The sequence below is a fragment of the Nothobranchius furzeri genome, chromosome 6 (genome assembly GCF_043380555.1).
Source record: "Nothobranchius furzeri strain GRZ-AD chromosome 6, NfurGRZ-RIMD1, whole genome shotgun sequence".
NCBI classification, from domain to species: domain Eukaryota; kingdom Metazoa; phylum Chordata; class Actinopteri; order Cyprinodontiformes; family Nothobranchiidae; genus Nothobranchius; species Nothobranchius furzeri.
In genome coordinates, this window is record NC_091746.1 from 54,445,947 (window position 1) to 54,469,627 (window position 23,681).

Here is a 23,681-nt window from a genome sequence, read left to right on the forward strand (position 1 = left end):
TTGCGAAACTTATCACTGCTTCCTGGTTCTACTGGGCTTTAGGCTGCTGGCAGAGAGCCAGTTTAACACATGCAGCAGACAATCCGGTTTTATAGCTTTTTCACACATGGCAGTGATCTTACACATTTGTAATGACAAAACTCAATGTAACAAATAAACATATTGTTATGTCTAACACCAGCTCTTGCTCATAAATCAGGAATGCACAGTGATATAATATTTATAGTTAATTATGGAAAGTCGGACAAACATACTGAATTTGCATTATGAACATGAAAACTACATTCAGCAGCATTACTCATTACCATCACTTCCAGTAATTACTATCACGTAATTTTTATTGGCAACTGCAATAATTAGATTTTTATATGAACAATAAAAGTTGAAAAAACAAACCATATAGTTTTTAAAAGCCCATTTTGTTTCAAATTAATTCATTAGCCAATAAAATATACATTAGTGCTCTTTGTTTTGCAGATAGTAAACACACGGATTAGCTATAGCGCATTTAGCAAACTAGCTTATTTAATAACATGTTATTATTCCTTACTGTTCTTAAAATGGTTCAAGTATTGTTGGGAGCTCTCATGACAAAATTTGCATTGCAGTAGTTAGGAAGGAAGCTGTTATTTCACAGCTATCTTAGTTTGTAGCAAACAAGCATGCTAATGCTAAGCTTTACATCTAATTAGCTTAATTAGGGACCATTTATAACAGCTTTATTAAGATAGCTTACATTTTGTATGTGCAGTTACTTTGGTAATTCTTATTAGTAAATCCATATTATATTATATAATTTACAAGAGCATGACTATAAAATGAAACAAAAAAGTTGATGAAATTACCTGAGGTTTTAGGAAAAATGCAAATTTTAACTTTAGCCAACCGTTAACCTCCACGCCGGCAGGGGGCGCGCCACTAACCTATGAGCAGCTGATTAAAACCACCTTTAAAATAACCTTTTGTCTTTTCACTTCCGGTGAGGTGCCTGTCAGTTGTGTCAGTCTGGATTGTTTTGTCCGACATGGACGAATCAAGTGATTTGAAGATGTTGCTAGAGTCTTCTCTGAACGTCATATTTAAAGCTACTGTGGCTGACATCCTGAACTCGGTGGGGCGGACTCTGTCCGAGTATCAGGGCACAATCCAAAGGATCGAGTCCGAAAACGAGGAGCTTAAACGGCTGCTGATTGCACAAAAGAGCCCCGAATCCCTTAAAGGTATGCTGCCTGGTGTTACAGCGTCCGCATTTTGTTTGTTTGAGCAGAGAAAGGGGACGGAGGAGGAGGCACGTGATAAAGCAACTAAAATGGAGCTGTGAAAAGCTAGCCAGCCAGGAGTTACTAAGTATGTGAAAACATTTTTTAGGCTAAAGGTGTATGGTGACAATTATTATTATTATTATTATTATTATTATTATTATTATTATTAAGCTAAAGGTGTAAGGTGTCAAACTATTTATTATTATTATTATTATTATTATTATTATTATTAAGCTAAAGGTGTAAGGTGTCAAACTATTTATTATTATTATTATTATTATTATTATTATTATTATTAAGCTAAAGGTGTATGGTGACAAACTATTATTATTATTATTATTATTATTATTAAGTTAAAGGTGTATGGTGACAAACTATTATTGTTATTATTATTATTATTATTATTAAGTTAAAGGTGTATGGTGACAAACTATTACTATTATTATTATTAAGTTAAAGGTGTATGGTGACAAACTATTATTATTATTATTATTAAGCTAAAGGTGTAAGGTGTCAAACTATTTATTATTATTATTATTAAGCTAAAGGTGTATGGTGACAAACTATTATTATTATTATTATTAAGTTAAAGGTGTATGGTGACAAACTATTATTGTTATTATTATTATTATTATTAAGTTAAAGGTGTATGGTGACAAACTATTATTATTATTATTAAGCTAAAGGTGTAAGGTGTCAAACTATTTATTATTATTATTATTAAGCTAAAGGTGTATGGTGACAAACTATTATTATTATTAAGTTAAAGGTGTATGGTGACAAAGTATTATTATTATTATTATTATTAAGTTAAAGGTGTATGGTGACAAACTATTATTATTATTATTATTATTAAGCTAAAGGTGTATGGTGACAAACTATTATTATTATTAAGTTAAAGGTGTATGGTGACAAACTATTATTATTATTATTATTATTATTATTATTATTATTAAGTTAAAGGTGTATGGTGACAAACTATTATTATTATTATTATTAAGCTAAAGGTGTAAGGTGTCAAACTATTTATTATTATTATTATTAAGCTAAAGGTGTATGGTGACAAACTATTATTATTATTAAGTTAAAGGTGTATGGTGACAAAGTATTATTATTATTATTATTAAGTTAAAGGTGTATGGTGACAAACTATTATTATTATTATTATTAAGTTAAAGGTGTATGGTGACAAACTATTATTGTTATTATTATTATTATTATTATTATTATTATTATTAAGTTAAAGGTGTATGGTGACAAACTATTATTATTATTATTATTAAGTTAAAGGTGTATGGTGACAAACTATTATTGTTATTATTATTATTATTATTATTATTATTATTAAGTTAAAGGTGTATGGTGACAAACTAAAACTTATGCAGACTAAAACTAGAAAACTAACTGAAAGTGTTCAGCCTGGGCTTACTAAGTATACGGTATGTAAACATTTAGCAAGGTCTGCACATACTTCAGTTTCCTGCAAATAATTTTCATTTTCCTCCAAAAAGGGTGAAGAGTACTTTCTACACCACTCAAGACAATTTTATCCACAAAGTATAAACATGCAGTAGCTATTTTTTGCAGATAGCTGACATGTAGTTAATAGATAGTAACAGGCCTCAAATGTGGGCAATGTTGCCCCCTAGTGGAGAAAAATACATATCTAATAAAATCAGTTCTATAAATTAATTATTTTTGTACGTATCTGTTTGTTATCCATGCTTTTTATTTTCAGATTTGTGTGACACAGATACTGCTGAACAGTTTTCCTCCTGTGAATGGAATGAACATCCCACCAGCTCCACCCAGAGCATGTTTAAGGTCTCCATATGCAGCAGCGATCGGAAGAGTTCCAGGAGGAATTACACATCCTCTGCCTCGTTTAGTTTGCAGACAGATCAGGTCGAAGAAGAAATGAGTGTCAACTCATTCACTGGAAAATTGGAGCCTAGCTTGGAGGGACATGATGCTATGGACCTGTCTCAGCCATCTCTGCTTCTCAATCTGATGATGAAGCCGATAACAAGTGAGAGCTTGAATGTCACTGAAACCAGTCCAGATGCTTATCCATCTTTGTTACTTCCTTTAAGAGGTGAAGAAGAGTGCGAAGCGAGCAAAAGTGATGTTAAAGCTACTGCTGCTGCAGACAGCAACATGCAGAATGGATTTTTTATAAAGATGGAGGAAGAGGAGAAGACTGAAGCACCGTTAAACACTGAAGGTGATGGTTTGTTCCATCCAGAATTAAAACATGCAGCAAGATATCAAGAACCTGAGCTTAATCCTGAGAGAGGCAGCACCCAGGAGGTGAAGGTGATGGGTAAACAAAATGATTCCCCTCTCAGTACTCCACCAGAGCTTCTAGAAAGTAACAAGGGCCATTTGAGCTGTCCCTCCTGTCTAAAGACATTTAGTCGAGCATCATCTCTCAACAACCACATCTGCTGCGGCAAAAACTCTCACCGCTGCAGCAGTGGTGGAAAACGCCTCAGCCAGGCAGATCTCCTGAAATCCCACGAGCGAACCTGCACAAGAAAAATACCCCACGAATGCGACATCTGTGGCAAAGCGCACTCCCACCTCAGTCAGCTCAGGACACACAGACGTATCCACACCGGAGAGAAGCCGTACTCCTGCTCTTACTGCGGGAGGCTCTTCCGCGAGCGCTACCGGCTCAAAGTCCACCTGCGGACTCACACCGGAGAGAAGCCTTACAGCTGCCAGCAGTGTGGCAAGACGTTCAGCAAAGCTGGAAACCTGCACTTACACGAGAGAGTCCACACTGGTGAGAAGCCGTACAGCTGCACTCAGTGCGGCAAAAGGTTCGCCAGTCGTGGTGACCTCAAAACCCATTACAGGATCCACACAGGAGAGAGGCCGTACATCTGCAAGCTGTGTATGAAGACCTTCAGCCAGACTGGACACCTCACCGTACACATGCGGACTCACACAGGAGAAAAGCCGTACAGCTGCGACGAGTGCAACAGGACGTTTACGGTAGCCAGCAGCCTGAAGCTGCACCAGAGGATCCACACGGGAGAGAAGGGGTACGACTGCTCGTACTGCAGCAAGAGCTTCAGCAGGTTGGGTCACCTAAAGAGACACGAGCTGGTGCACACCCAAGAGAAGTTCTTCATCTGTAGTAAGTGTGGGAAGCCCTACACTAATCAGTCCTCCTTTAAGAAACACATGAAGATGCACATGATAGAGGAGGGACAAGGAAGGGACAAATCAAATCAGGGACAAAGAAGACCCGGTGAGAACGCGGCAAACCGAGCTTCAGCGACATGATGGAGACTAAATAGCCTCGCATACAGGTCCACCTCACAGATTGTTTGGGTTTCCAAACTGATTTAAATTTGAAATGACTTTCTGATGTGAAAACTGTAGGTTTAGTGTCTAAACTGTGATTAGCAGTTGATTATTTTTGTATTTTTACAAAGTCCCTTTTCTGCAAAGTTTAAAAGCCAATGTTCTTTATAATCTGGAAATATTTTTAGACAATTATCTCTCAGGATCATTTGTACTTTAAAGGAAGCTTACAAGTCCAGTAGCAACAAAGCCAGGTCACCATCAGGCCGTGATTTCGTAGCCTCTAAGTAGGCCGCACCGATGTTCACTCTGCTTTTAGCTTGTTGCCTCACCTCCGAAACATTACTGTCTTACTTTTACTTCCAGACTAAGCCCCCATAATGCGGGTGAAAAATTTAGTCCGATGCGGAAGTGACAAAAATTGCAGTTCCACCCTCATCCGCTGGGGGCTGGTGTCAGAAGCGAGCAAATCCTCACTGACTCCCATGTTAAAAATACCAATTTCACAGCAGAAATAAACATGTTTACAGCCTGGTACCAAAACATGTTTTTTGTTTAAATGATCTAGTTTACACTCATGACAACTCTGAGGGGGGTGAATTTTTTCTCACTCTTCTGTTTAAGTGTATTAAAAGCCTAAAATTCTGTATAATTAATGAGCATCAGACCCACGTGACCACAGAGCTAGCTCCGTGGAAAGGCCTCAGTAGAGCCTCGGTCTGGCCTGGAAACTGTTCCGGGATTTTGAGTCTCTGTGTTTGTGTATTCTTTTTTGGATATTATTTGTGCAATTGTTGGACAAAATGACTTGCTGTGGCATTAATTGCACTAATAGAGCATCCAAGGAGTCTCCACTTCATTTTTTGGGGTAAGTAAAATTATATTTATGTATTTTAGGTCACTGCCGAGCTGAGCTTAGATTTTAACATGTACTGTTTAACCATGAAATTTAAATGTAAAAGGGTAGAACCCAGTGCATTTAACATAATGCTGCACTTTAGAAAATGGGTTGAAATATAACATGTTGGTGGAGCTGGGTTCCGACTATCGGCTTGTGGAGCTCTCGGGAGACCGATGTTTTCCACCCGTTTCTCCCCTCCCCGCAGCTCGGCGCATCTCTGTCTGATCGCAGCTCCTGACTGCTGCGCGGGCTGTCGGCTTGTGGAGCTCTGGGATAACACTACGTTTGAAAAAACACTTGCCAGACTTCCAGCTGTGGGACACTTATTTAATCAGTACACTTGCATTGGTCTCTAGTAGGAACAAATGCCTTGCAAGTTGTGTTCTGGGGGAAAAGCTCAGATGCACTTGTTTCAGGAACTAGCAGAACGCCACATCAAAGAAGAGCTTAACATAACAGTCGTATTTCCTGATATTCAGACATCTCAGATTGGATTACAGCAACACGATGCTACCACTGACTCAGTTTGCTCTGCAACACTGATGTTTTATTTCCATACACAACACAAGCTTGGAGGTGTTCTGCCGTGTGGTGGAGTTGCTAATGCTAACAGTTAGCTTCTACTAATCGAGACGGTCTCAGCTGTTTCCTGGACACTAAACCAACAACAACCTTCCCTGTCATGAGTCAAGATGGGTGAATGTTAAGCAGTAGTGTGGCGTAGATCTGTCAGGATTTTCAAATCCTAGAGTTTCACCATCAGAAGCTAGCACAGGAGATAGGTGTAGGAGGATATTTTCATGTTCAGCCTGCATGAAAAACTCAGAAAAATAATCACTATATCAGAAATAACAATTTAAAAATGGTTTTTCAGTGTTTCACATCTTTAAAACAATGTTTTATTGTTGTGCCTTAAATAAATCTTTTTTGGTATAATAATTGAAAACAAGTTACCTCTTCCTAACACTGAAAATGACGGGACAACGGCACAGACTTCACTTTTTAATCCACATAGAAAGTGCTGATGTAATCAAAAGTTGACTTAAATTTCAGTGAAAACTTGATTTATATAATTGTTTCTAAAAAAGAAAAAGTTTTCAACTGATCTAAGTTAACATTTGATATTTGGCAAAGTGCTTCCATGCTGTGATGTTTGGTTATTGTATTTCAGGCTTCAGTGGGAATTTCCCTCTGGGATTAATAAAGTACCATTGAATTGAATTGAATTTGAATTTGGTCTGTTTTATATTTTTCAAAGGTCTTTTCTCTGGGATGTCTCTTGGGCCCACAGGCAGGGAATTATAATAGTATTTTTGAGATATTTTTAAAGTTAAGCTTGTGTTTTTGCTCACCGCTGAATGGATTTCTATTTTCACAATCATTTTCCACATGGCAAAGCTCAAGAAGTTGTTTTGGTTTTGGCTTTTCTCTCAAATTTCATGCAACTATTATTAAATCATCGGTGACATAACGATACCGTAACTTTTTTTCATGAGTCCCTGACGTAAAGGGATGTTTTTCACACACTCCATGCTTTTGCCATAGTTGTATTATTTATTTACTGAAGCATAAAGATGTCCTTAAATGGCCAAAGAGCATCTGTCTTGCTGGCACTGTCACCATTGAACAAAAAGGTTGCAGGTTCAAATGCCCTTATGTGGTTTGCAGGTTGTCCTTGAACACGAGTCCTCTCTAACATGCTTGATAGGTGAACGTGTGGCTCTTAGGTGTGAGTGGAAATGGAGAAGGGGAATCATGAGTAAGTGGATGCAGAATCCTGATGTTTTTAAGGTTAGCTGAGTCACCTCACATGAGGAAAGTATGGAGTTTTCATGTTTTTCCCGTGATTTCATCTGTTCGGATCCATGAATTTAATGATGCCTCCAGCTGGAAACTTGTGTTTTCAGATTCATGCCCAAAACCTGCTGTGACAGGGTCCATCCCCCCATGGCTCAGATCTGGATAAAGCAGAGTCGGAAAATTAAATAATGTCCTTTAAGTAGTTTTAAAGACAAGCGGCGTGTTTTAACTGGTTTCTGCTGTAATGTTTTGGGTCTGGCAGCAACCAAACCTCCTAGGCACCTTTTTCTTGAACAGGTAGAGCACAGACTGGATGGTGCTGCTGAAGTCCATCAAGCCAAAGGCGACATAATGAATGTAGCAAAGAAACACATCAGGAGAGAAGTAGTTCTGAAAAGGGAACAGAGCCACTGGAGGGATGTAGTTAAACACGATGATGGCCAGGATGATGAAGACCACCTTGAAGGCTTTCTTCTTCACAGGATGCATGTCGTCTCTGCCGGGCCCTGACCTCTTCAGCGCCTAGAGGATCGCTATTTTGCAGAACACCATGAAAGCAAATACTGAGAGGATCATCCCTGTAAAGACCATGTCCAAGTTCCCAACGCTGCCCTCACACTTATCTGAAGTGTAGACCAGGATGATGAGCCACACCAGAACAGTCAGAACTTTTCTGTGCCTGCGGTTCTTAAGCTTGGTGAAGGTGATGGGATGGATCATGGCCACGTAGACAGATGCAGGCTAGAAAGAGTGGTGAGAAGTCCTTGATGCCGTAGAAGAAGCGCAGGATGTACCAGATGATGCTGTTGTCAAGGAAGACAATGTTGGCCAACTCCAGAGGAGGGCTGAGAAGAAACAGTGCATCTAAAACCGCCAGATGAACGATAAAGATGTCTGAGGAACAGGGCTCACTCTTGTTGTGGCGAATGTGCCTCAGCACCATGAGGTTGGCAGGGAGACCCAGTAGAATGTTAGTAAACTGCATACAGAGATACCAGATGAGAACTACAGGCAACTCTATACATCTCTCATAGACCGTGTTCTCATGGGTGGAGTTAGGAGAGCTGTAAGAGATGAAGAGCAAGGAGGAGTTGAAGTCTGAAGCATCCATGAGATGCTCAGCTGGTCCAGATGAAGAAAGATGTGCCAGTGGGGTCTCTAAACTGTACAGCACCACCCCTAAATGTTTATACCTTGATATGCCCTGGATATACCAGTGCAGACTCAAAACTGTCAAGAGGGATTAAACATCCTCTCTGGTCTTGAGTTCTGTCCCTCTGAGAAGAGCAATGTCAGTCTTCCCTCTCTGTTATCTGCAACCCAAATGAGCAAAATCAGAATCATTTTATTGTCGTTTAGTTTTAAATACCACTAAATATTGTTTGGTAACTCTTGGTACGCATCAGAAGAGGCATGATGCAAAATATATGTTCATACGCACGCCTTTAAGATAAAGGTTCCACGTGGAAACTTCGTGATGACGTTCCCTCTTCCTTTACAGAACAATTTCACTGAGAAGCCGTTGTTTATTTGTTATTTTTTAAATGTGAGTGATCCCTCCAAGTTTAATATGAAGGTTAAATGTGAAAATAGTCTTCTACCCCAATTTCCTGCTTTAGCCTCTGATGAGGAATAAACAAGAAAACACTTGAACACTTAGAAAAGCCAATCAGATCTATGCACTGTAAATAGGAATTCATGAACTTACCCATTTTCGCTCATGACAGGGAAGGCGATTGATTGATTGATTGATTGATTGATTGATTGATTGGTTTAAAAAATAAACAATAACACCAAAATGTTGGAATTTAAACAACAGAAAAAATGATCATAAATAGAAATGACATGAACATTTTTTATCCAAACAAAGTGAATGCGCTCTGATGCGTTTATAGAAACTTTTCATAGCTTTATGGGTTGAAGATGAAGAAAAATCTCACTGGAGAAAATTCTGTGGTTATTTGTTTAATGTTAAATTTGGCTTAGATGACTGACTTTAGTTGGAGATGTTAAAAAAAACCATTCCAGTGCCATAGGAGTCAGTCAGAAAATTAAATGATTCGAATGCTTCCATTCTAACACACACTCTGTTCCCAGTGCGTGTTCATTTAAATGGGAGAATCGGATTTTGAGATATCCTCTCCACTGTCAGAGATGCTTTAGAAGAGTTGCTGGTTAATTATTGGGCTGATTAACACAAAACCTTAGATACAGATTTGCTTACAAAGTGTTTGATCAGTGTCCATCCGTCGGCTGTCTGATGGTATTTCCCCAGGCCATTTTAGTATTTATGTGCTAGGTAGCATCTATAAAAGTTTGGGTGCACTAGTCTCCCAGAGCTAGCTTATAGAAAAGTTTTAGATTTATGTGTGGAGGTATATTTGCCCATTAAACACATCTCTGGGTGCCATGAGTCAGATGATTCATTTGTAGAAAAATTACTTTGATATAAAAATGTTCAGCCTATGATATCAGATTATTTAACCTATCATGCCCTGCACATTTAAACATCCTGAATAGCTGTATAAATATATAATGTGCATCTTTAAATGAATCAATTGTTGCTTTTATTTAGTTAAAATAATAAAGGTTAATACCTTTAGATGACTCCAGTCATACAGGAAATTATCTTCTTGAGCTTTGCTGTGCAGCTATTGCTGTCCCACATTCAACTACGTTCTTTATTCACACACACACACCCATGCAGTTATGGACGTGTTATTTAAAAAAAACAGACAGCAAAACTGTTTTCATGCATGCGTACAAACAGCTAAAGAGCTCTTTCATGACACCATCTATATTAAAATGGCATGTAAATAAGCCGCCTGACTGCAAAGAAATGCCCTTCTACAAACAAAACTTTGTAGAAAACAACTTTTCTCAGAACACGTAATACGCATAGGCGTCATTTTAACCGGGGACGCCGGGGACATGTCCCCGGCAAAATTTGTGATTGGCAGCTGTGTCCCCCCCCACTTTCAAAAAAGCCTGCTGATGAGGATTTTTGTTTTACCAGCTCAGATCTTATACCAGGGGTCGGCAACCTGTTCCCATCAAAGAGCCATTATTACCCGTTTCCCACAGTAAAGAAAACACCTCAGCAGCCGCGGCGTTGTGGGCGGGGCCTACCCTCAGACAGCAGAGAGCTGCTCACAACCAGGTGACAGCAGCAGTTACCGGTCGCTCGCATGGACATCGCACCCGTGGGGAATTCAACACCCACACTTTTCCAGCTGTTTTGCTCACCTCCACACCAGTCTGGTTTCTTTATACATCTTAGGTGTGTTCTTGCTGTGTCTTTGTAAATCCATGCTTTTCGTTCTTTTTTAAACACAGAAACAGTTTTGTTTACCTGTTTGTAGCTACGGTTTCGCCGACAGCTGCCGGCTTCTTCAGGCTGACGCTGATGGTGGCGCGTCACTTCCTTCTCCGTTTATCTGCGGGCAGCAGAGGACGTTGTCGCCCTCTACTGCCCGCTCTCCCCTCTCCGACGATGCAGTCCCATGCGTGGTCCAGCGTGTAAACTCCGTCGTCCCTGTTCATGGTCCCACATCCACGTCTCCTTATCTCTATTGCTTCCTTGATCCATCTTTTGTATTTTTGTTGTTCAGTGGTTATGATCCGTGTGCTGTCCCAGTCCATTATATGGTTTTCTCTTAAGCAATGATCTGTTACGGCTGACTTTTTTATTGTACTTTCTGCTTCTTCTTTTGCTGCTCTTGTGTGTTTACACCAACCCAAAAAACCCAAAAAACCATAGACATAGTAGTTAACAGAATCAGACAGGACAAAACTTTACACAAAAGGACAAACCTCACAGCAGATGACATAGCACAACTGATAGGACTGGTAGCTAACTCCACTTACTTCACATACGATAACACAATATACAAACAACTGGAAGGCTTCGCCATGGGTAACCCGTTATCAGCCACCCTGTGCGAGTTTTTCATGGAATACCTGGAACAAAAAGCCATAGCCACTGCCCCCCCAAACTGCAAAATAAAACTATGGAAACGCTACGTAGACGACATACTGGAAATCATACCAAAAGGTCAAACAGAAACACTAACACAACACTTAAATAATATTGACGACACGGGCAACATAAAATTCACTTATGAGTTAGAAACAGAAGGCAGCATAGCATTTATGGACATGAAAATCACCAGGCAGACCGACGGGACCCTAAACATAAACACATACAGGAAACCAACACACACAGACCAATATTTATTATGGACATCAGAACACCCCATCATACACAAAATGTCAGTAATCAGAACATTATATCACCGAGCAAACATAATAACAGAAGAGAGAGACCGTAAACAAGAGGACAAACACATACAACACGCTTTAAAGACCTGCGCATACCCGACATGGGCGATAAACAAAGGAAAACAACAAACAAAAACAGAAAGCAAAGAACAACCCAAAAAAAGAACCAGAAAGACAAGAACCAAAACCAGTGATAACCCTACCATACATCAGAGGCATAACGGAAAAAATAAGAGCAACAATGAAAAAACACAACATAAACACACCAACAAAGCCATACACAACAGTTAGAAACAGATTAGTACACCCAAAAGACAAAATATCAGCTGGACAAAAATGTGGAGTCATCTACGAAATCCCATGCAAAATATGCAATAAAACATACATAGGAGAAACCGGACGCCAACTCAATACACGGACAATAGAACACAGAAAGGAGTGCGAGAAAGAGGCAAATCGTAAACACACAAGAGCAGCAAAAGAAGAAGCAGAAAGTACAATAAAAAAGTCAGCCGTAACAGATCATTGCTTAAGAGAAAACCATATAATGGACTGGGACAGCACACGGATCATAACCACCGAACAACAAAAATACAAAAGATGGGTCAAGGAAGCAATCGAGATAAGGAGACGTGGATGTGGGACCATGAACAGGGACGACGGAGTTTACACGCTGGACCACGCATGGGACTGCATCGTCGGAGAGGGGAGAGCGGGCAGTAGAGGGCGACAACGTCCTCTGCTGCCCGCAGATAAACGGAGAAGGAAGTGACGCGCCACCATCAGCGTCAGCCTGAAGAAGCCGGCAGCTGTCGGCGAAACCGTAGCTACAAACAGGTAAACAAAACTGTTTCTCTGTTTAAAAAAGAACGAAAAGCATGGTTTCTTTATGTCGCACACTCACTCTGTTTGCCTCATCTCCTTCTTCACCTCCCGCTTCTGACAGCCAATGTCGGGTTTCCAGGAGAGCAGGAAAGGGAGGGACGGAAGAGCTCGACTGAATTCATCATTTTACATCTTGACATTAGCTGTACAAAGTCTGAGTTTGATAACGTGAAGAACAACAATTTGCAGAGGTTTATAACTGGTGCGGCGCCAGGTTTTCATTTTTGGGTGGGCCACGGTAATTTTGGACGGACCTTAATGAGCAGTGACTTAAGTGAAGCAGGCAGGTCGCGCTAGAAAATTTCGTTTAAAAATACGTCATGAATGTGTTCCCCCGTCATTTTTATTTATAAAATATGAAGTAAAAACTCCCAGTTTAATTTTCATTCATTTGTCATTAATATGTAGTCTACACCCGTGCGTTAAGTGGACCATATTCCAGTAAAAGCAAAGCATCCAGCCCATCTCTCCAAATGCGTAAAATGTGCACCACAGCCGTTAGGCGCGCCGCGCGCACCGTCAGCTACATCAGTCCAGACAAGAGCAGAGCAAATAGAATAGAGGATCATTCCGTCTGGATGTGGATGGAGATTACATTTTACAGCAGCCTGATCATCATTTAAATAAAACCATCACCCGTCTTCTAGTCCATGCTATCAGCATTATTTTAATTGGTGTGTGTGTGTGTGTGTGTGTGTGTGTGTGTGTGTGTGTGTGTGTGTGTGTGTGTGTGTGTGTGTGTGTGTGTGTGTGTGTGTTTTCCACTTCCAACACTGGTCTAACCAACCAGACCAGCGTGTCCAGTAACATATTAATGTTACAATTAAACAGTTTCACTTCATGTAGGCTAGGAACGTTTCACCTGCCGTGGCCCGACCGCTTCTGCTCCACATGAACTTTGTGCGTGATCAAATGTCTCTACAGGTGCTTTCTGCGCTGCTATTCTGCCTCAGACTGGATGCGTCATGCGTCTCCATATTAGAGACGGGAAAAAGCGCTGTTCAGCCAAAGTTTCATAATTTCATAAAAAGAACATTTTTCCGAGCTCATCCATGCGCATCAGTGTGCGTCGGGGTAATTCTTTGAAAACAGCCAGCATCCTTGAGTTTATCCATCAAAATACAGTCAAATGGAAATATCTGTAACCTGCCATTTAACTGGTTTGCCTTCTTGTGAAGATTGTTGCAAAGAGAAACAACTAAACTTGATTAACCCCAGAGCCATGCGCACTGCGCTGTACGTCGTGACTGTAAATGAGGGGAAATGATTTAATCAGATCCTTTTCTTTTCAACATGGTTTAATGTAGTTTCATTCAGTACAAACTTTAGTTACACCATTCTAACTAGACAGAGCCTGGATTTGTATTCTGAACAGTTTAAACATGTTTAAAACGGAGACATGCGTGACGAGTCTAAAATTCGCACCTGCTCCGCTATTATGGAAATTAAACTAACAAGGTGAATAACATCAAATTATTTTAGGCACAGACAACATCTCCCACACTTTTGAAAATCTTGCAACGCGCCTGGTCGCTCGTGTACGTCAAAGTTATCTTTCATAAGAAGATAATCAATAAAACGATTTATATAAAGATGATCCAGAAGTTGTAGCCCGTCTCTGCCTACAATATTTTGATACTTTTCACCCTGTTGGTGGTTTTACTGAGCAGGTGCCACTTTTGTCATACGTTTCTTTTAAAAACATGTTTAGACTGTTCAGAATACAAATCCAGGCTCTCAGAACCAGAGCGCATGTGAGAAGGTTCCTCCCACTGAAGCGAGTGTTTTCCAAACCCATGTCTCTCAGAGACTTGTCACTTAGAAAATGTTCCCTGATTATGAAACTTTGGCTGAAAAGTGCTTGTTCCTGTCTCCAATGTGGCGACGCATCCAGGAGCCGTCTGAGGAGTATCCCAGAATCTGACATCCTCCAGCTCAGGAAGCGCCTATGATTACGCACAAGCGTGATGCGTCAACCCGGTCTCACAGTAAGACCGGGTCGGAACTGTTCAGGTTTACGCAGATAATCTTTACATTTAGAATTAGCATACAGATGTAAAATTAATGCAGTAAAATATAAAGCTTTTTATTTAAATATCAATTCATTATTTTAAGAGCATAGAGAGCCGCATCAGATGGATGGAAGAGCCGCATGCGGCTACAGAGCCGCCGACCCCTGTGCTAGCCTATATTGTCCCCAGCAATTTTTAAACCCCACTCAAGTGTATGGTTAGTGTCCCCAGCAATTCTGAAAACAAACTGACGCCCTTGGTAATACGTCCTTAATAATAGATGAAAAAATCAGTCAGAGCATCAATTCTGTCTGAATTCAGAGATCATTGTCATGGTTGACAAAAAGGATTCCTTCAAAGTTCTTTTATTGGCTTTTAAAGTGACAGTGCATATTTTTCCTGGCATTGGGGGGCAGTAGATACCTAAATCATTGCAAGAAAGCATTATTTTTGTGTTCAAGTAAGACTTTACCAACGGATGGCCATTAGGGTCAAAAACCATTGGGAGTGAAACCTCCAGCAAAATAACAAGAACATCAGATTCCCTTTCATCACTGGCAACAAATGAAGAGGTAAATGTGTAAAAGAACAGTGTTTAATAATGCTGAAAGTTTTGTAATAATTTGTTACAGATCAGTAAATGCATTCTGTCCTCATGGGTATCCATAGAAGGAAACATGGCATCCAATATGGCGTCGCCCAGAGACTTAGACCTGCTCCCATGTATTTTAGACCTGATTTTTATGGTTATCTGTTGTAAAACTGCTAATATTTTTCAACAACTGGGTATCTTTTAATTCATTTACAACAACATTTCAATGACTATTTCCAGAGATTAATGGTAAAAACTACACATTGTCACTTTAAAGGGACTCAACGGAGTTTTGAATTTTTATGCTCACGATTGCCCCCTCAGGCCAAAAGCGTAACGGCAGCTTCAATAGTAGGCTCGTGCACGAGGCGCACATGCTGTACGTGCACACTCCTTAACGAAAATAACAGCTGAGACAGTCCCGTGTGTGTGTGTGGGGGGGGGGGGCCCGGAGGACAGAGGACGGGAGAACGCGCAGCTAATTAATAAAATAATTTGGTTCTGTAACTTTCTCTTCAGCACAGCCGACAAAGGTTTAAGATCGGTCAGTCCGTCAGCTTCACAGAGCTTCCCTTCCCTTGCTTGAAAAATTGTTCCAAAATGAAAGTTGAACCCACATATTTTTTATCTGTGAATTCAATGCCATTCGGCGAGTCTCAAATAAAAAATTTGGGCATCTTACTGTAAAAAATGTACCATAAATGTAAAAATTAAACTCTAAATAAACTATGTTCACACCCAGAATTGAACCCAGGTATTCTGCACAGAGCCCGACGCCTTACAAGGTGAGCTACAGCACTGGTGAGTGTTTCCCATCTGTAATTTTTATATCCTTGATGACAGCTGAAACAACATTCAAAGAATGGTTCGGAGCGAAAATGGCTATTTTGTTGCTAATTTGCAGGAAATATCTAGAAGAAAGTAGCTAAGTCCTCAGAAATGTAGCTAGCTTCATCACTAGGTGTTAGGAACAGCGACAAAGTCGCTGAGTTGGCACTACCTCTCTCTCTGCAGCTAAAGCTATGGACAGCAAATGCTACGAGCTATGCCTGAGCGTGAACGCGCATGAAGCAGCCTGCTCGACCCGAGCAGCTCTCTTTTTCTGTGATTTTACAGAAAAACAGGCAATCACAGTAAAAATGCCAGAGCTCATTCTACAGGACCAGGGCATTGCAGGAGAATGTATGAAGAAGACATTTATTATTTCTATACATGTTTTGGTTGTCAAACTTCCATAATGCCACTTTAAAGCTCTTAATGGTTTGGCTCCAGCATATTTGGCAGACATGCTGCAGTTGTATGTTCTCTCTCGGGTACTCCGTCCAGAATACCTGTCCTTGTTTGTGGTCCCCAGGTCACGGCTGAAGATGCGTGGTGACAGAGCTCTTCAGTGGCAGCTCCAAAACTCTGGAATGAGCTTCCACTACACATTCGGCAGTCCTCTTCTGTGGCAGTTTTAAAATCTAAGCTGAAGACCCATTTTCACGAACTGGCTTTTAACTCTGTGGGGTGATTCATAGTGCTGCTAATTTTCTCTAATGTTACTGTTTAATTTGCTTGTGTAGTTTTGTTGATTTTATTGTAAATTTTATGTGTTCTATTTCATCTGTGTCTGTGAAGCACTTTGGTGGCATGCTTTTGTCTGTTAAGTGGTATGTAAATAAAGTTTGAGTTGAGTCTAGTCGAGATGGTTGGTGGTGGGTTTATGACACAAATGCATGACTTGGAAGAGTAGATAGTACAACTTTATTAACGAGGGCTGCATTCCACTCCCGGTGCAGGTTTTCTGTAAAAAAATAAATAGATAAATGAACTAATAAGCATAACGTAATCCTTTAGCCTCAGCAAAGCACCTTTAACCACTAAAAGCAAAGATCATTCTACAACAAGGCTGATTTGTTTAGGATGTCTTTGCAGAATCACACATCAAAAGCAAACTGAGGTCATTCAAAGACCAGTCTTCAACCAGCAAGATACCTATTTGCTTATTATCTTTCGGCAGAACCACACAATGCAAGATCTAAACTATGAGATAAATTTTTTACCTGAACTCAGATTTATATTAATGTAAAAATGACGAATGCTTTACAAGCTCAAAAACAAAGCAAAAGAATTCTTAAGACTGGCAAAATAATCAAAATTTTGATTTATTTGCTAGTTTTAAGAAACATTTGCTTACCCCATTGGCAGATTTTTTTTTAACTCAAAACAAGAAAATTTAGATCATATTCAAAAACATTTGCCTTAATGCTATCTTTAGAGAAAAAATCTATTTTCTTTTTAGACAAAAATAAGATGAAATGTCTAAAAAAATTGGCTATTTTAACTTTCTTGTAAACCAGTTTTTGCAGTGTATTTTCAGGTAAAGTATTGGGATCCAATGTCTGGGAAAACAAATTATAAAACCGATTAAAGTCAGGACATAAGCAATTATTTTCTAAAACTGCTTGATTTTGTGCGGTGGTTTCAGGTTAGTGCCTCAGCGTCTTTTCACTGGGCGTCTGCGTTTTCTCTCGGGGTTTTTCTCCAGGAGATTTAGACTGTCTTTCATTTTGGATCTGGTGTACGCTAGATCACCTCCATTGTCTGCTATGACAGGGTCCATATTCCCTGCGACTCTGATCTGGGTAAAGCAGAAATGGAAAATTAATGCATGTGCTTTAATTAGTTCTAAAGACACCTACAAGCGGTGAGTTTTACCTGGTTTGTGCTGTGAGGGTATTGGTCTGGTGGGTCTGGCAGCAGCCGAGCCTCACTGGAAGCTTTTCCTTGGACAGGTAGAGCACGGGCTGGATGGTGCTGCTGAAGTCCATCAAGCCAAAGGCGACATAATGAATGTAGCAGCGAAACACATCAGGAGAGAAGTAGTTCTTAAAAGGGAACAGAGCCACAGAAGGAAAGTAGTTAAACACGATGATGGCCAGGATGATGAGGACCATCTTGAAGGCTTTCTTCTTCACAGGATGCATGTCGTCTCTGCCGGGCCCTGACCTCTTCAGCGCCCAGAGGATCGCTATGTTGCAGATCAGCATGAAAGCAAACGCTGTGAGGATCATCACAGTGAAGACCTTGTCAAAGTTCACAATGTCACCTTCACATTTAGCAGAAGCATAGGCCAGGATGATAAGCCAAACCAGAACAGTCAGGACTGATCTGTGTCTGCGGTCCTTAAGCCTGGTGAAGGTGATGGGGTGGATCACGGCCACGTAGCGGTCCAGACAGATGCAGGACAGAAATAGAGGTGAGAAGTCCTTGATGCCGTAGAAGAAGCGCAGGATGTACCAGGTGTTTCTGCTGGTGAGGAAGATGATATTGACCAGCTCCAGAGGAGGAGTGAGACAGAACAGAACATCTACAACCGCCAGATGAAGGATGAAAATGTCTGAGGTGCAGGGGTCACCCTTGTTGCAGCGGATGAGCCACAGGACCGTGAGGTTGGCTGGGATGCCCAGGAACATATTTGTGAACTGCAGACTGAGGTACCAGATGAGAACGGTGGGCATTTCCCTGCAGCTCTCATAGACCGTCTTCTCCCCAGTGGAGTTTGGAGGTCTGTGAGACCTGAAGAGAACGGAAAAGTGTGGATCATCCATGAGGGTCTCTCCGATCATCTAGGACAACAAAGATCTGTCAGAAAACAAAACAAGAGGAATAAGTTCTCTGTTAAAGCTCAGATCTTCACTAGTGCTAGTTTCTCTTCTCATGTTTGTGGATTTTTTCCCTTTTTTATTATCATCTTTAAACAACATCAATCCAAATGATAAAAGATAACGCTGAAGGTTTTTTTATTTTTTTATTTTTGGTTTTCTTGATTAAAAAATGATTACAATTATTGAGGGTTGTGGACTATCATGTTTGTTTTTTGTTGGTTTTTGGGAGGGAGCTAGTCATATTAGTCCTTGTGGTAACTCTAAATTTGACAAACAAAAACATTTTAGAAAAATGTTTCAGTTATTTAAATTTTTTATTAGAAAATGTTTTGTTTTAGAATTCTAAAACTGTTTAATTTACCTGATGTCTTAATGAAGTGTTCATAAACTATTTAGATGTATTTTTGAAAATGTTAAACAGCAGCAACATATGGATATTTAAATTAGGATTTATTTATTTGGTCATTCATCATAAATGTATTTATTTTATTTTGCTGATTAAAGAAGATGTAAGTTTGTGTAGACATTAATAAGAACTTTTAAAGTGATTAAAGTTTTCAACGGGGGGACCAGTCGGGTGGCCAACAGTTTTCCAAGAAGGGCCTTGGCCACCACTTGGGCACGCCACTGGCTGATGATGATAATGTTGGTTGGTAGGAAAAGCAGCAATCAAGCAGAAGAATCAAAAAAACGTCTGCCTCATGGTCATGATGAGAGTTTATTCCATATTTATGTATATATAATACCGCTTAAGTTTAAGTGACAATCTGACCAGACCCTCCCAACTGCACAGAATAAATGTTCACTTTGTTGTACAAATTTAAATTGCACTTTTTTTGCATCACGCTTGTCTCTTTAAAATCAAATATATAAACAACAACCAACAATATGAATTCATGCAGGAATTATGAATGAGCAAACAGCTCTGATAGAATGGAGATAAATAAAACTGTAATTATTTACTCTATCAAAATGTGACACATTCTTTGCAAAAGAAATTACAAAATATGTGACATTTTAGAATAAATTATATTATCTATCAGATCTTCTTAACACTTTAAGCAGCAGGTCAACCAACTGAGCAGTGATGCTTTAGCTGCAGCTTTTTACTGAAGCATGCACTAAACTGAATTGACAAAAAATAAAAGAATGTTTTTATAAAAAGTTAAATATCATTACTTAACATTATTGTTACTTTATGATGATTTTAGAATGATTTTATAGTACATTAAATCGCAGCTTTTATTGCCTCAAATAATGCAAAACCTTCGTTTTTCATAGTGCGAGCATTCAGTAGTTATAGTTCAGATTACATGAGTCATTTATTTTTAGACATATTTGCTTTTATAATAATTCAATCATGATTACATTAAAAAAATCATTATTTTGTTTGAAAAATGAGCATGCACAAATAGAAACTTATTAAGACCTACGCCTTTGAAATAAAAGCAAAAATACAAAATAACAACAACAAAAAAAAATCATGCCGGACAAAAAAAACAATTAAAAACACGCCATATTTTCTTTAACACAACGCGAGGAAAGGCAGCTTTATTGTATAGCACATTTCATACACAGACGCATTTCAATGTGCTTTCCAGGAGCAAGAACAGCAAAAACATTAAAATCAATGTGACAACATAAAACAGCAGATTTCAAAGTCAGAAATAAAATAACACAAATTTGCAAATTAAATTACTTGTAAGAAACAAATAAAAGGCAAAGACTGAGCAGTTACAGGGCAGAAGGTGCCGCATAAGAAACATTCATCCAAAGGCTGATGAATACATGAAAGTTTTCTACTTTGATTTTAAAGTAGTTGGAGAACATTTGAGGTCATAAGAGAGCTGATTCCATCTGTGCAGCATAGCAGCTAAAAGCAGCTTCACCCTGTTTGGTTCTGACCCGGGGTTCTACCAGCTGACTGCTTCCTAAACCCTAAGTAATCTCAGAGCCCTGCTGGGTGTATTTAGATCCACCCATGCCACTGAGTGACTTATAAACTAGTAGAAGCACTTCGATTCTGTAACCAGTGTAGAGATTTAAGAACAGGAGTGATGTGCTCGGTTCTCTTGGTTCTTGTTATGACTCTAGCAGCAGCATTCTGAATAAGCAGCAGTTTCTTTAAAGGCGTAACATATTCCTCAAGAATAATTAGCTTTAGTAATCACAAAAAGCTAAAATTAACAAAAACAAAAAAATGACTAAATAAGCAAAATATCATATTTTCTAATAAAGATATAAATATTGTATATTATCTTAATGTGTTTGATGATCTTACTTTCTTTTAGTCCTTGTTTGATCATTCTATAATATTACCACTGCTTTTGAGACACATTCTTTTTACATTTGTTCTAACACTATCGCTCTTTTTTCTCTTCTGATTTTTTTCCTTTATAAATTTTCATTTTAACCAAAGGTTCTTACCAATGAGTGGCTTTCAGTCCTACTTAGAGAACTGGAACGCTACTGACCACAAAAAAAGGGGTTTTGTTTTCAAAATAATGACGCAGAGCAGTTTTTAATAATACACACCTGTAAGGTCATGGAAATTGACACTCACCTGTTCTGCTGGGCTCTGAGATGAATCACTCATGAGCTCTTCACTCCTAATTCTTGTGCCCACTGAGTTCCAGTGTGAACAAACCCGGATCCCCTAACTCAGTGAGGGAAGTGTGAGCCAACACTTCAGGGATCCTCCAGCCGGTCCAATCACAGCGTTACAATGAGGGTGTGGAAGCTGAGGATCTCCCTCTGGAGGCCATGATGTCTCTGTGTGGCCCCCCATGCACCCATCACACTTTAGATTAAAAAATGCCCAACATGGATTGATTTTTACATGGAAAAAGTGTAAACCTGTAGACTGGTGGTGATAACGGACAGTTTAGTTCACGTTAAATGGAAACCAGGGTGGGTCAGAAAGATAAAAGGGAAAAAGCTGCCGCGCTGTGGCAGTCCGTTCACACTGATTGACGGTGATGCAACAAACTGATGTAGGCTGACGGAAAATCACGAGTAAACAACTGATGCAACAGTCGTGAAGATAATATCTGATTTAATTCTCTGTAACATCATGTAATGTGTTACACGTGTTTCCAAGTGTGCTGCCGGTGCGACCGTCTACTCTGCGCTCAGACTGGTGACCTTTAACTTTTTTACAGTGAATCCTAATGAGTTTAAAAGACTACTGTGTGGACTCACCCTGTAGAGAGCATTAACTAAAACAACAGTAAACACAGTTAATGCCATTCAAATTTACAAACATTCATCTTCGCTGTCCTGTTGGTTGTTTGTTGAGCAACCGTGTGAAGTTAGTTCAGGCTGTTTGAAGAGTTTTACTGACCCCGGATCATTTGCTTTGGTCTGTTTGAGCCTGCACTGGTCTACAAAACCAGCAGGTTCACAGATGTGCATTCTTCCAGGATGTCCACTGGTTTGGTCAAATGTGCTTATTCTGTTACTTAAAAGGAAATATTGTTGAAAAGGTAGCAGATATATGTTAAAGTGTAGAAATGAGAATTACTTTTCACAACAGTACACTATTTATGTGCAAACAAGCAAAAACAATGATCTATAATTAAGCTAATTAAAGTTTCATGCTTATGTTTTTTTTAATTGCAAATATATATTTCAAAATATGTGGATGATCAAGTCCAGATTTATATTTGCAGTTCTGTTACTTATTAATGTCAACTAAGTAGTCAAAAGTTGCAGAATGACCTGAAAGTAAAACGGACCGCAGTAACTGGAATCACATTAATAACTTTATAACTTAGTGAAACTGCATCATAAACACACATCAGGGTTTTGAGGTGTCCACATGGAGTTCCTACTCATCAAAGGAGTCAGCTGAGGCCTCCTGGTCACCTTCCTTTGGAGGTTTTAGACATGATCCACTGAAAGGAGAAGCGGATCCAGTATTCTGGCGGGATCCCATCAGATAAACCTATTTCTGCAGGGAAAAGCTGGATTTTGGAAAATCGTTACTTTCTGGATGCTTCTTTGTATCTTTCACCTGAAAATGGCATGGAAATGTTTTTTGCAGACAAACTATTATTTGTTCCTATTGTTTCTGTTTCTTTTGATAATGTAGATGTTTTACAGTATTATCATAATAAAAACAAAACAGAAACACCACATTTACACTGTTGACTGCTTTAATTCGGACATTTCACCTAGAGTTGAAGAGAAGAGATTCACACACATGATCTGAACCAAAAGCATCAAACGAGTGTTATCAGACACGTGCAGACATCCCAGCAGTACCAGATAAACAATACAAACCAATTACTTTCTTCCTACCCACCAACTAAATACTTCTGTAAACATGTGGCTGGTTTTGCAGTTTAAACGTGGTTCTGAAGTCCGTCTCCAGGCTGTTTCTGGTCAAACAAGTTTTTTTTCTGAGCTTACATTTGATCTCCATCCTTATTCCTAGTCGTTTTGAGCTGTAAATAAAAGCGACATTAATGAATTTGTGGCACTAGGCACAAATTTCACCAAAGGGGGAGCTGCTTTTTAAATTGTTTCTGAAATAAAATCTGAATCCTTTCACCACGTAATCACCATCGACCAAATTCATCCTTCACAGCTTTCTTCAACGTGCAAAATTCCAGATTTCTCCAGTCCATCTCCCTCTCAAATCTTGCAGGATTATAAACTCTCCTTTTTTTCAGTTCCGAGCAGTTTTTACACGTGCGCTGCAGCCCAAAACGTTTACAATCAAAGCTACCAAAGGAGCAAACGTCTGCATGATTTGGACCAAACTTTTGTCCAGAGTTCATGCTGACGGTTTCACATCAAACACAAGAGAGGGAAAGTTTTTATTAATTATAAGTACCCATTCATGTAATAATCAAAGACATTAAGATGCTCCTTTGAAAAAATTATCTGTAAATCACATGAGTACATGACATTTTTTTAAGTCAACATGAAACAGGCTAATGAAAAACAAAGAAAACACTTTGAGCAATGCTTTAGTGT

At 39.3% G+C, this 23,681-nt stretch overlaps 2 protein-coding genes and 1 pseudogene across 2 annotated transcripts; 1 reads left to right on the forward strand and 2 right to left on the reverse strand.

Annotated features, from left to right (window-relative positions):
* Positions 1 to 962: 962 nt before the first annotated feature.
* LOC139070329 (zinc finger protein 436) lies at positions 963 to 4,748 on the forward strand. Its single transcript, XM_070552326.1, has 2 exons — positions 963 to 1,220; positions 3,001 to 4,748. The coding sequence occupies exons 1-2, from the start codon at positions 1,025 to 1,027 to the stop codon at positions 4,554 to 4,556; spliced, it is 1,752 nt and encodes a 583-aa protein (XP_070408427.1). The 5' UTR covers positions 963 to 1,024; the 3' UTR covers positions 4,557 to 4,748.
* Positions 4,749 to 7,503: 2,755 nt separating this feature from the next.
* Positions 7,504 to 17,653, reverse strand: LOC139070248 (somatostatin receptor type 2-like; annotated as a pseudogene).
* A 91-nt stretch (positions 17,654 to 17,744) lies between these two features.
* Positions 17,745 to 18,887, reverse strand: LOC139070249 (proteinase-activated receptor 3-like). The gene has a single exon (XM_070551976.1). It carries the CDS (start codon positions 18,657 to 18,659, stop codon positions 17,745 to 17,747), a length of 915 nt encoding a protein of 304 aa, XP_070408077.1. The 5' UTR covers positions 18,660 to 18,887.
* Positions 18,888 to 23,681: the final 4,794 nt, after the last annotated feature.

What these genes read in the sequence shown, in the direction of transcription:
- LOC139070329 (XM_070552326.1), top strand. Translation starts at nt 1,025, where the DNA reads ATGGACGAATCAAGTGATTTGAAGATGTTGCTAGAGTCTTCTCTGAAC. An exon ending in GAGCCCCGAATCCCTTAAAG is followed by an intron (nt 1,221 to 3,000) that starts GTATGCTGCCTG and finishes TTTTATTTTCAG; the next exon opens with ATTTGTGTGACACAGATACT.
- LOC139070249 (XM_070551976.1), bottom strand. Translation starts at nt 18,659, where the DNA reads ATGATCGGAGAGACCCTCATGGATGATCCACACTTTTCCGTTCTCTTC.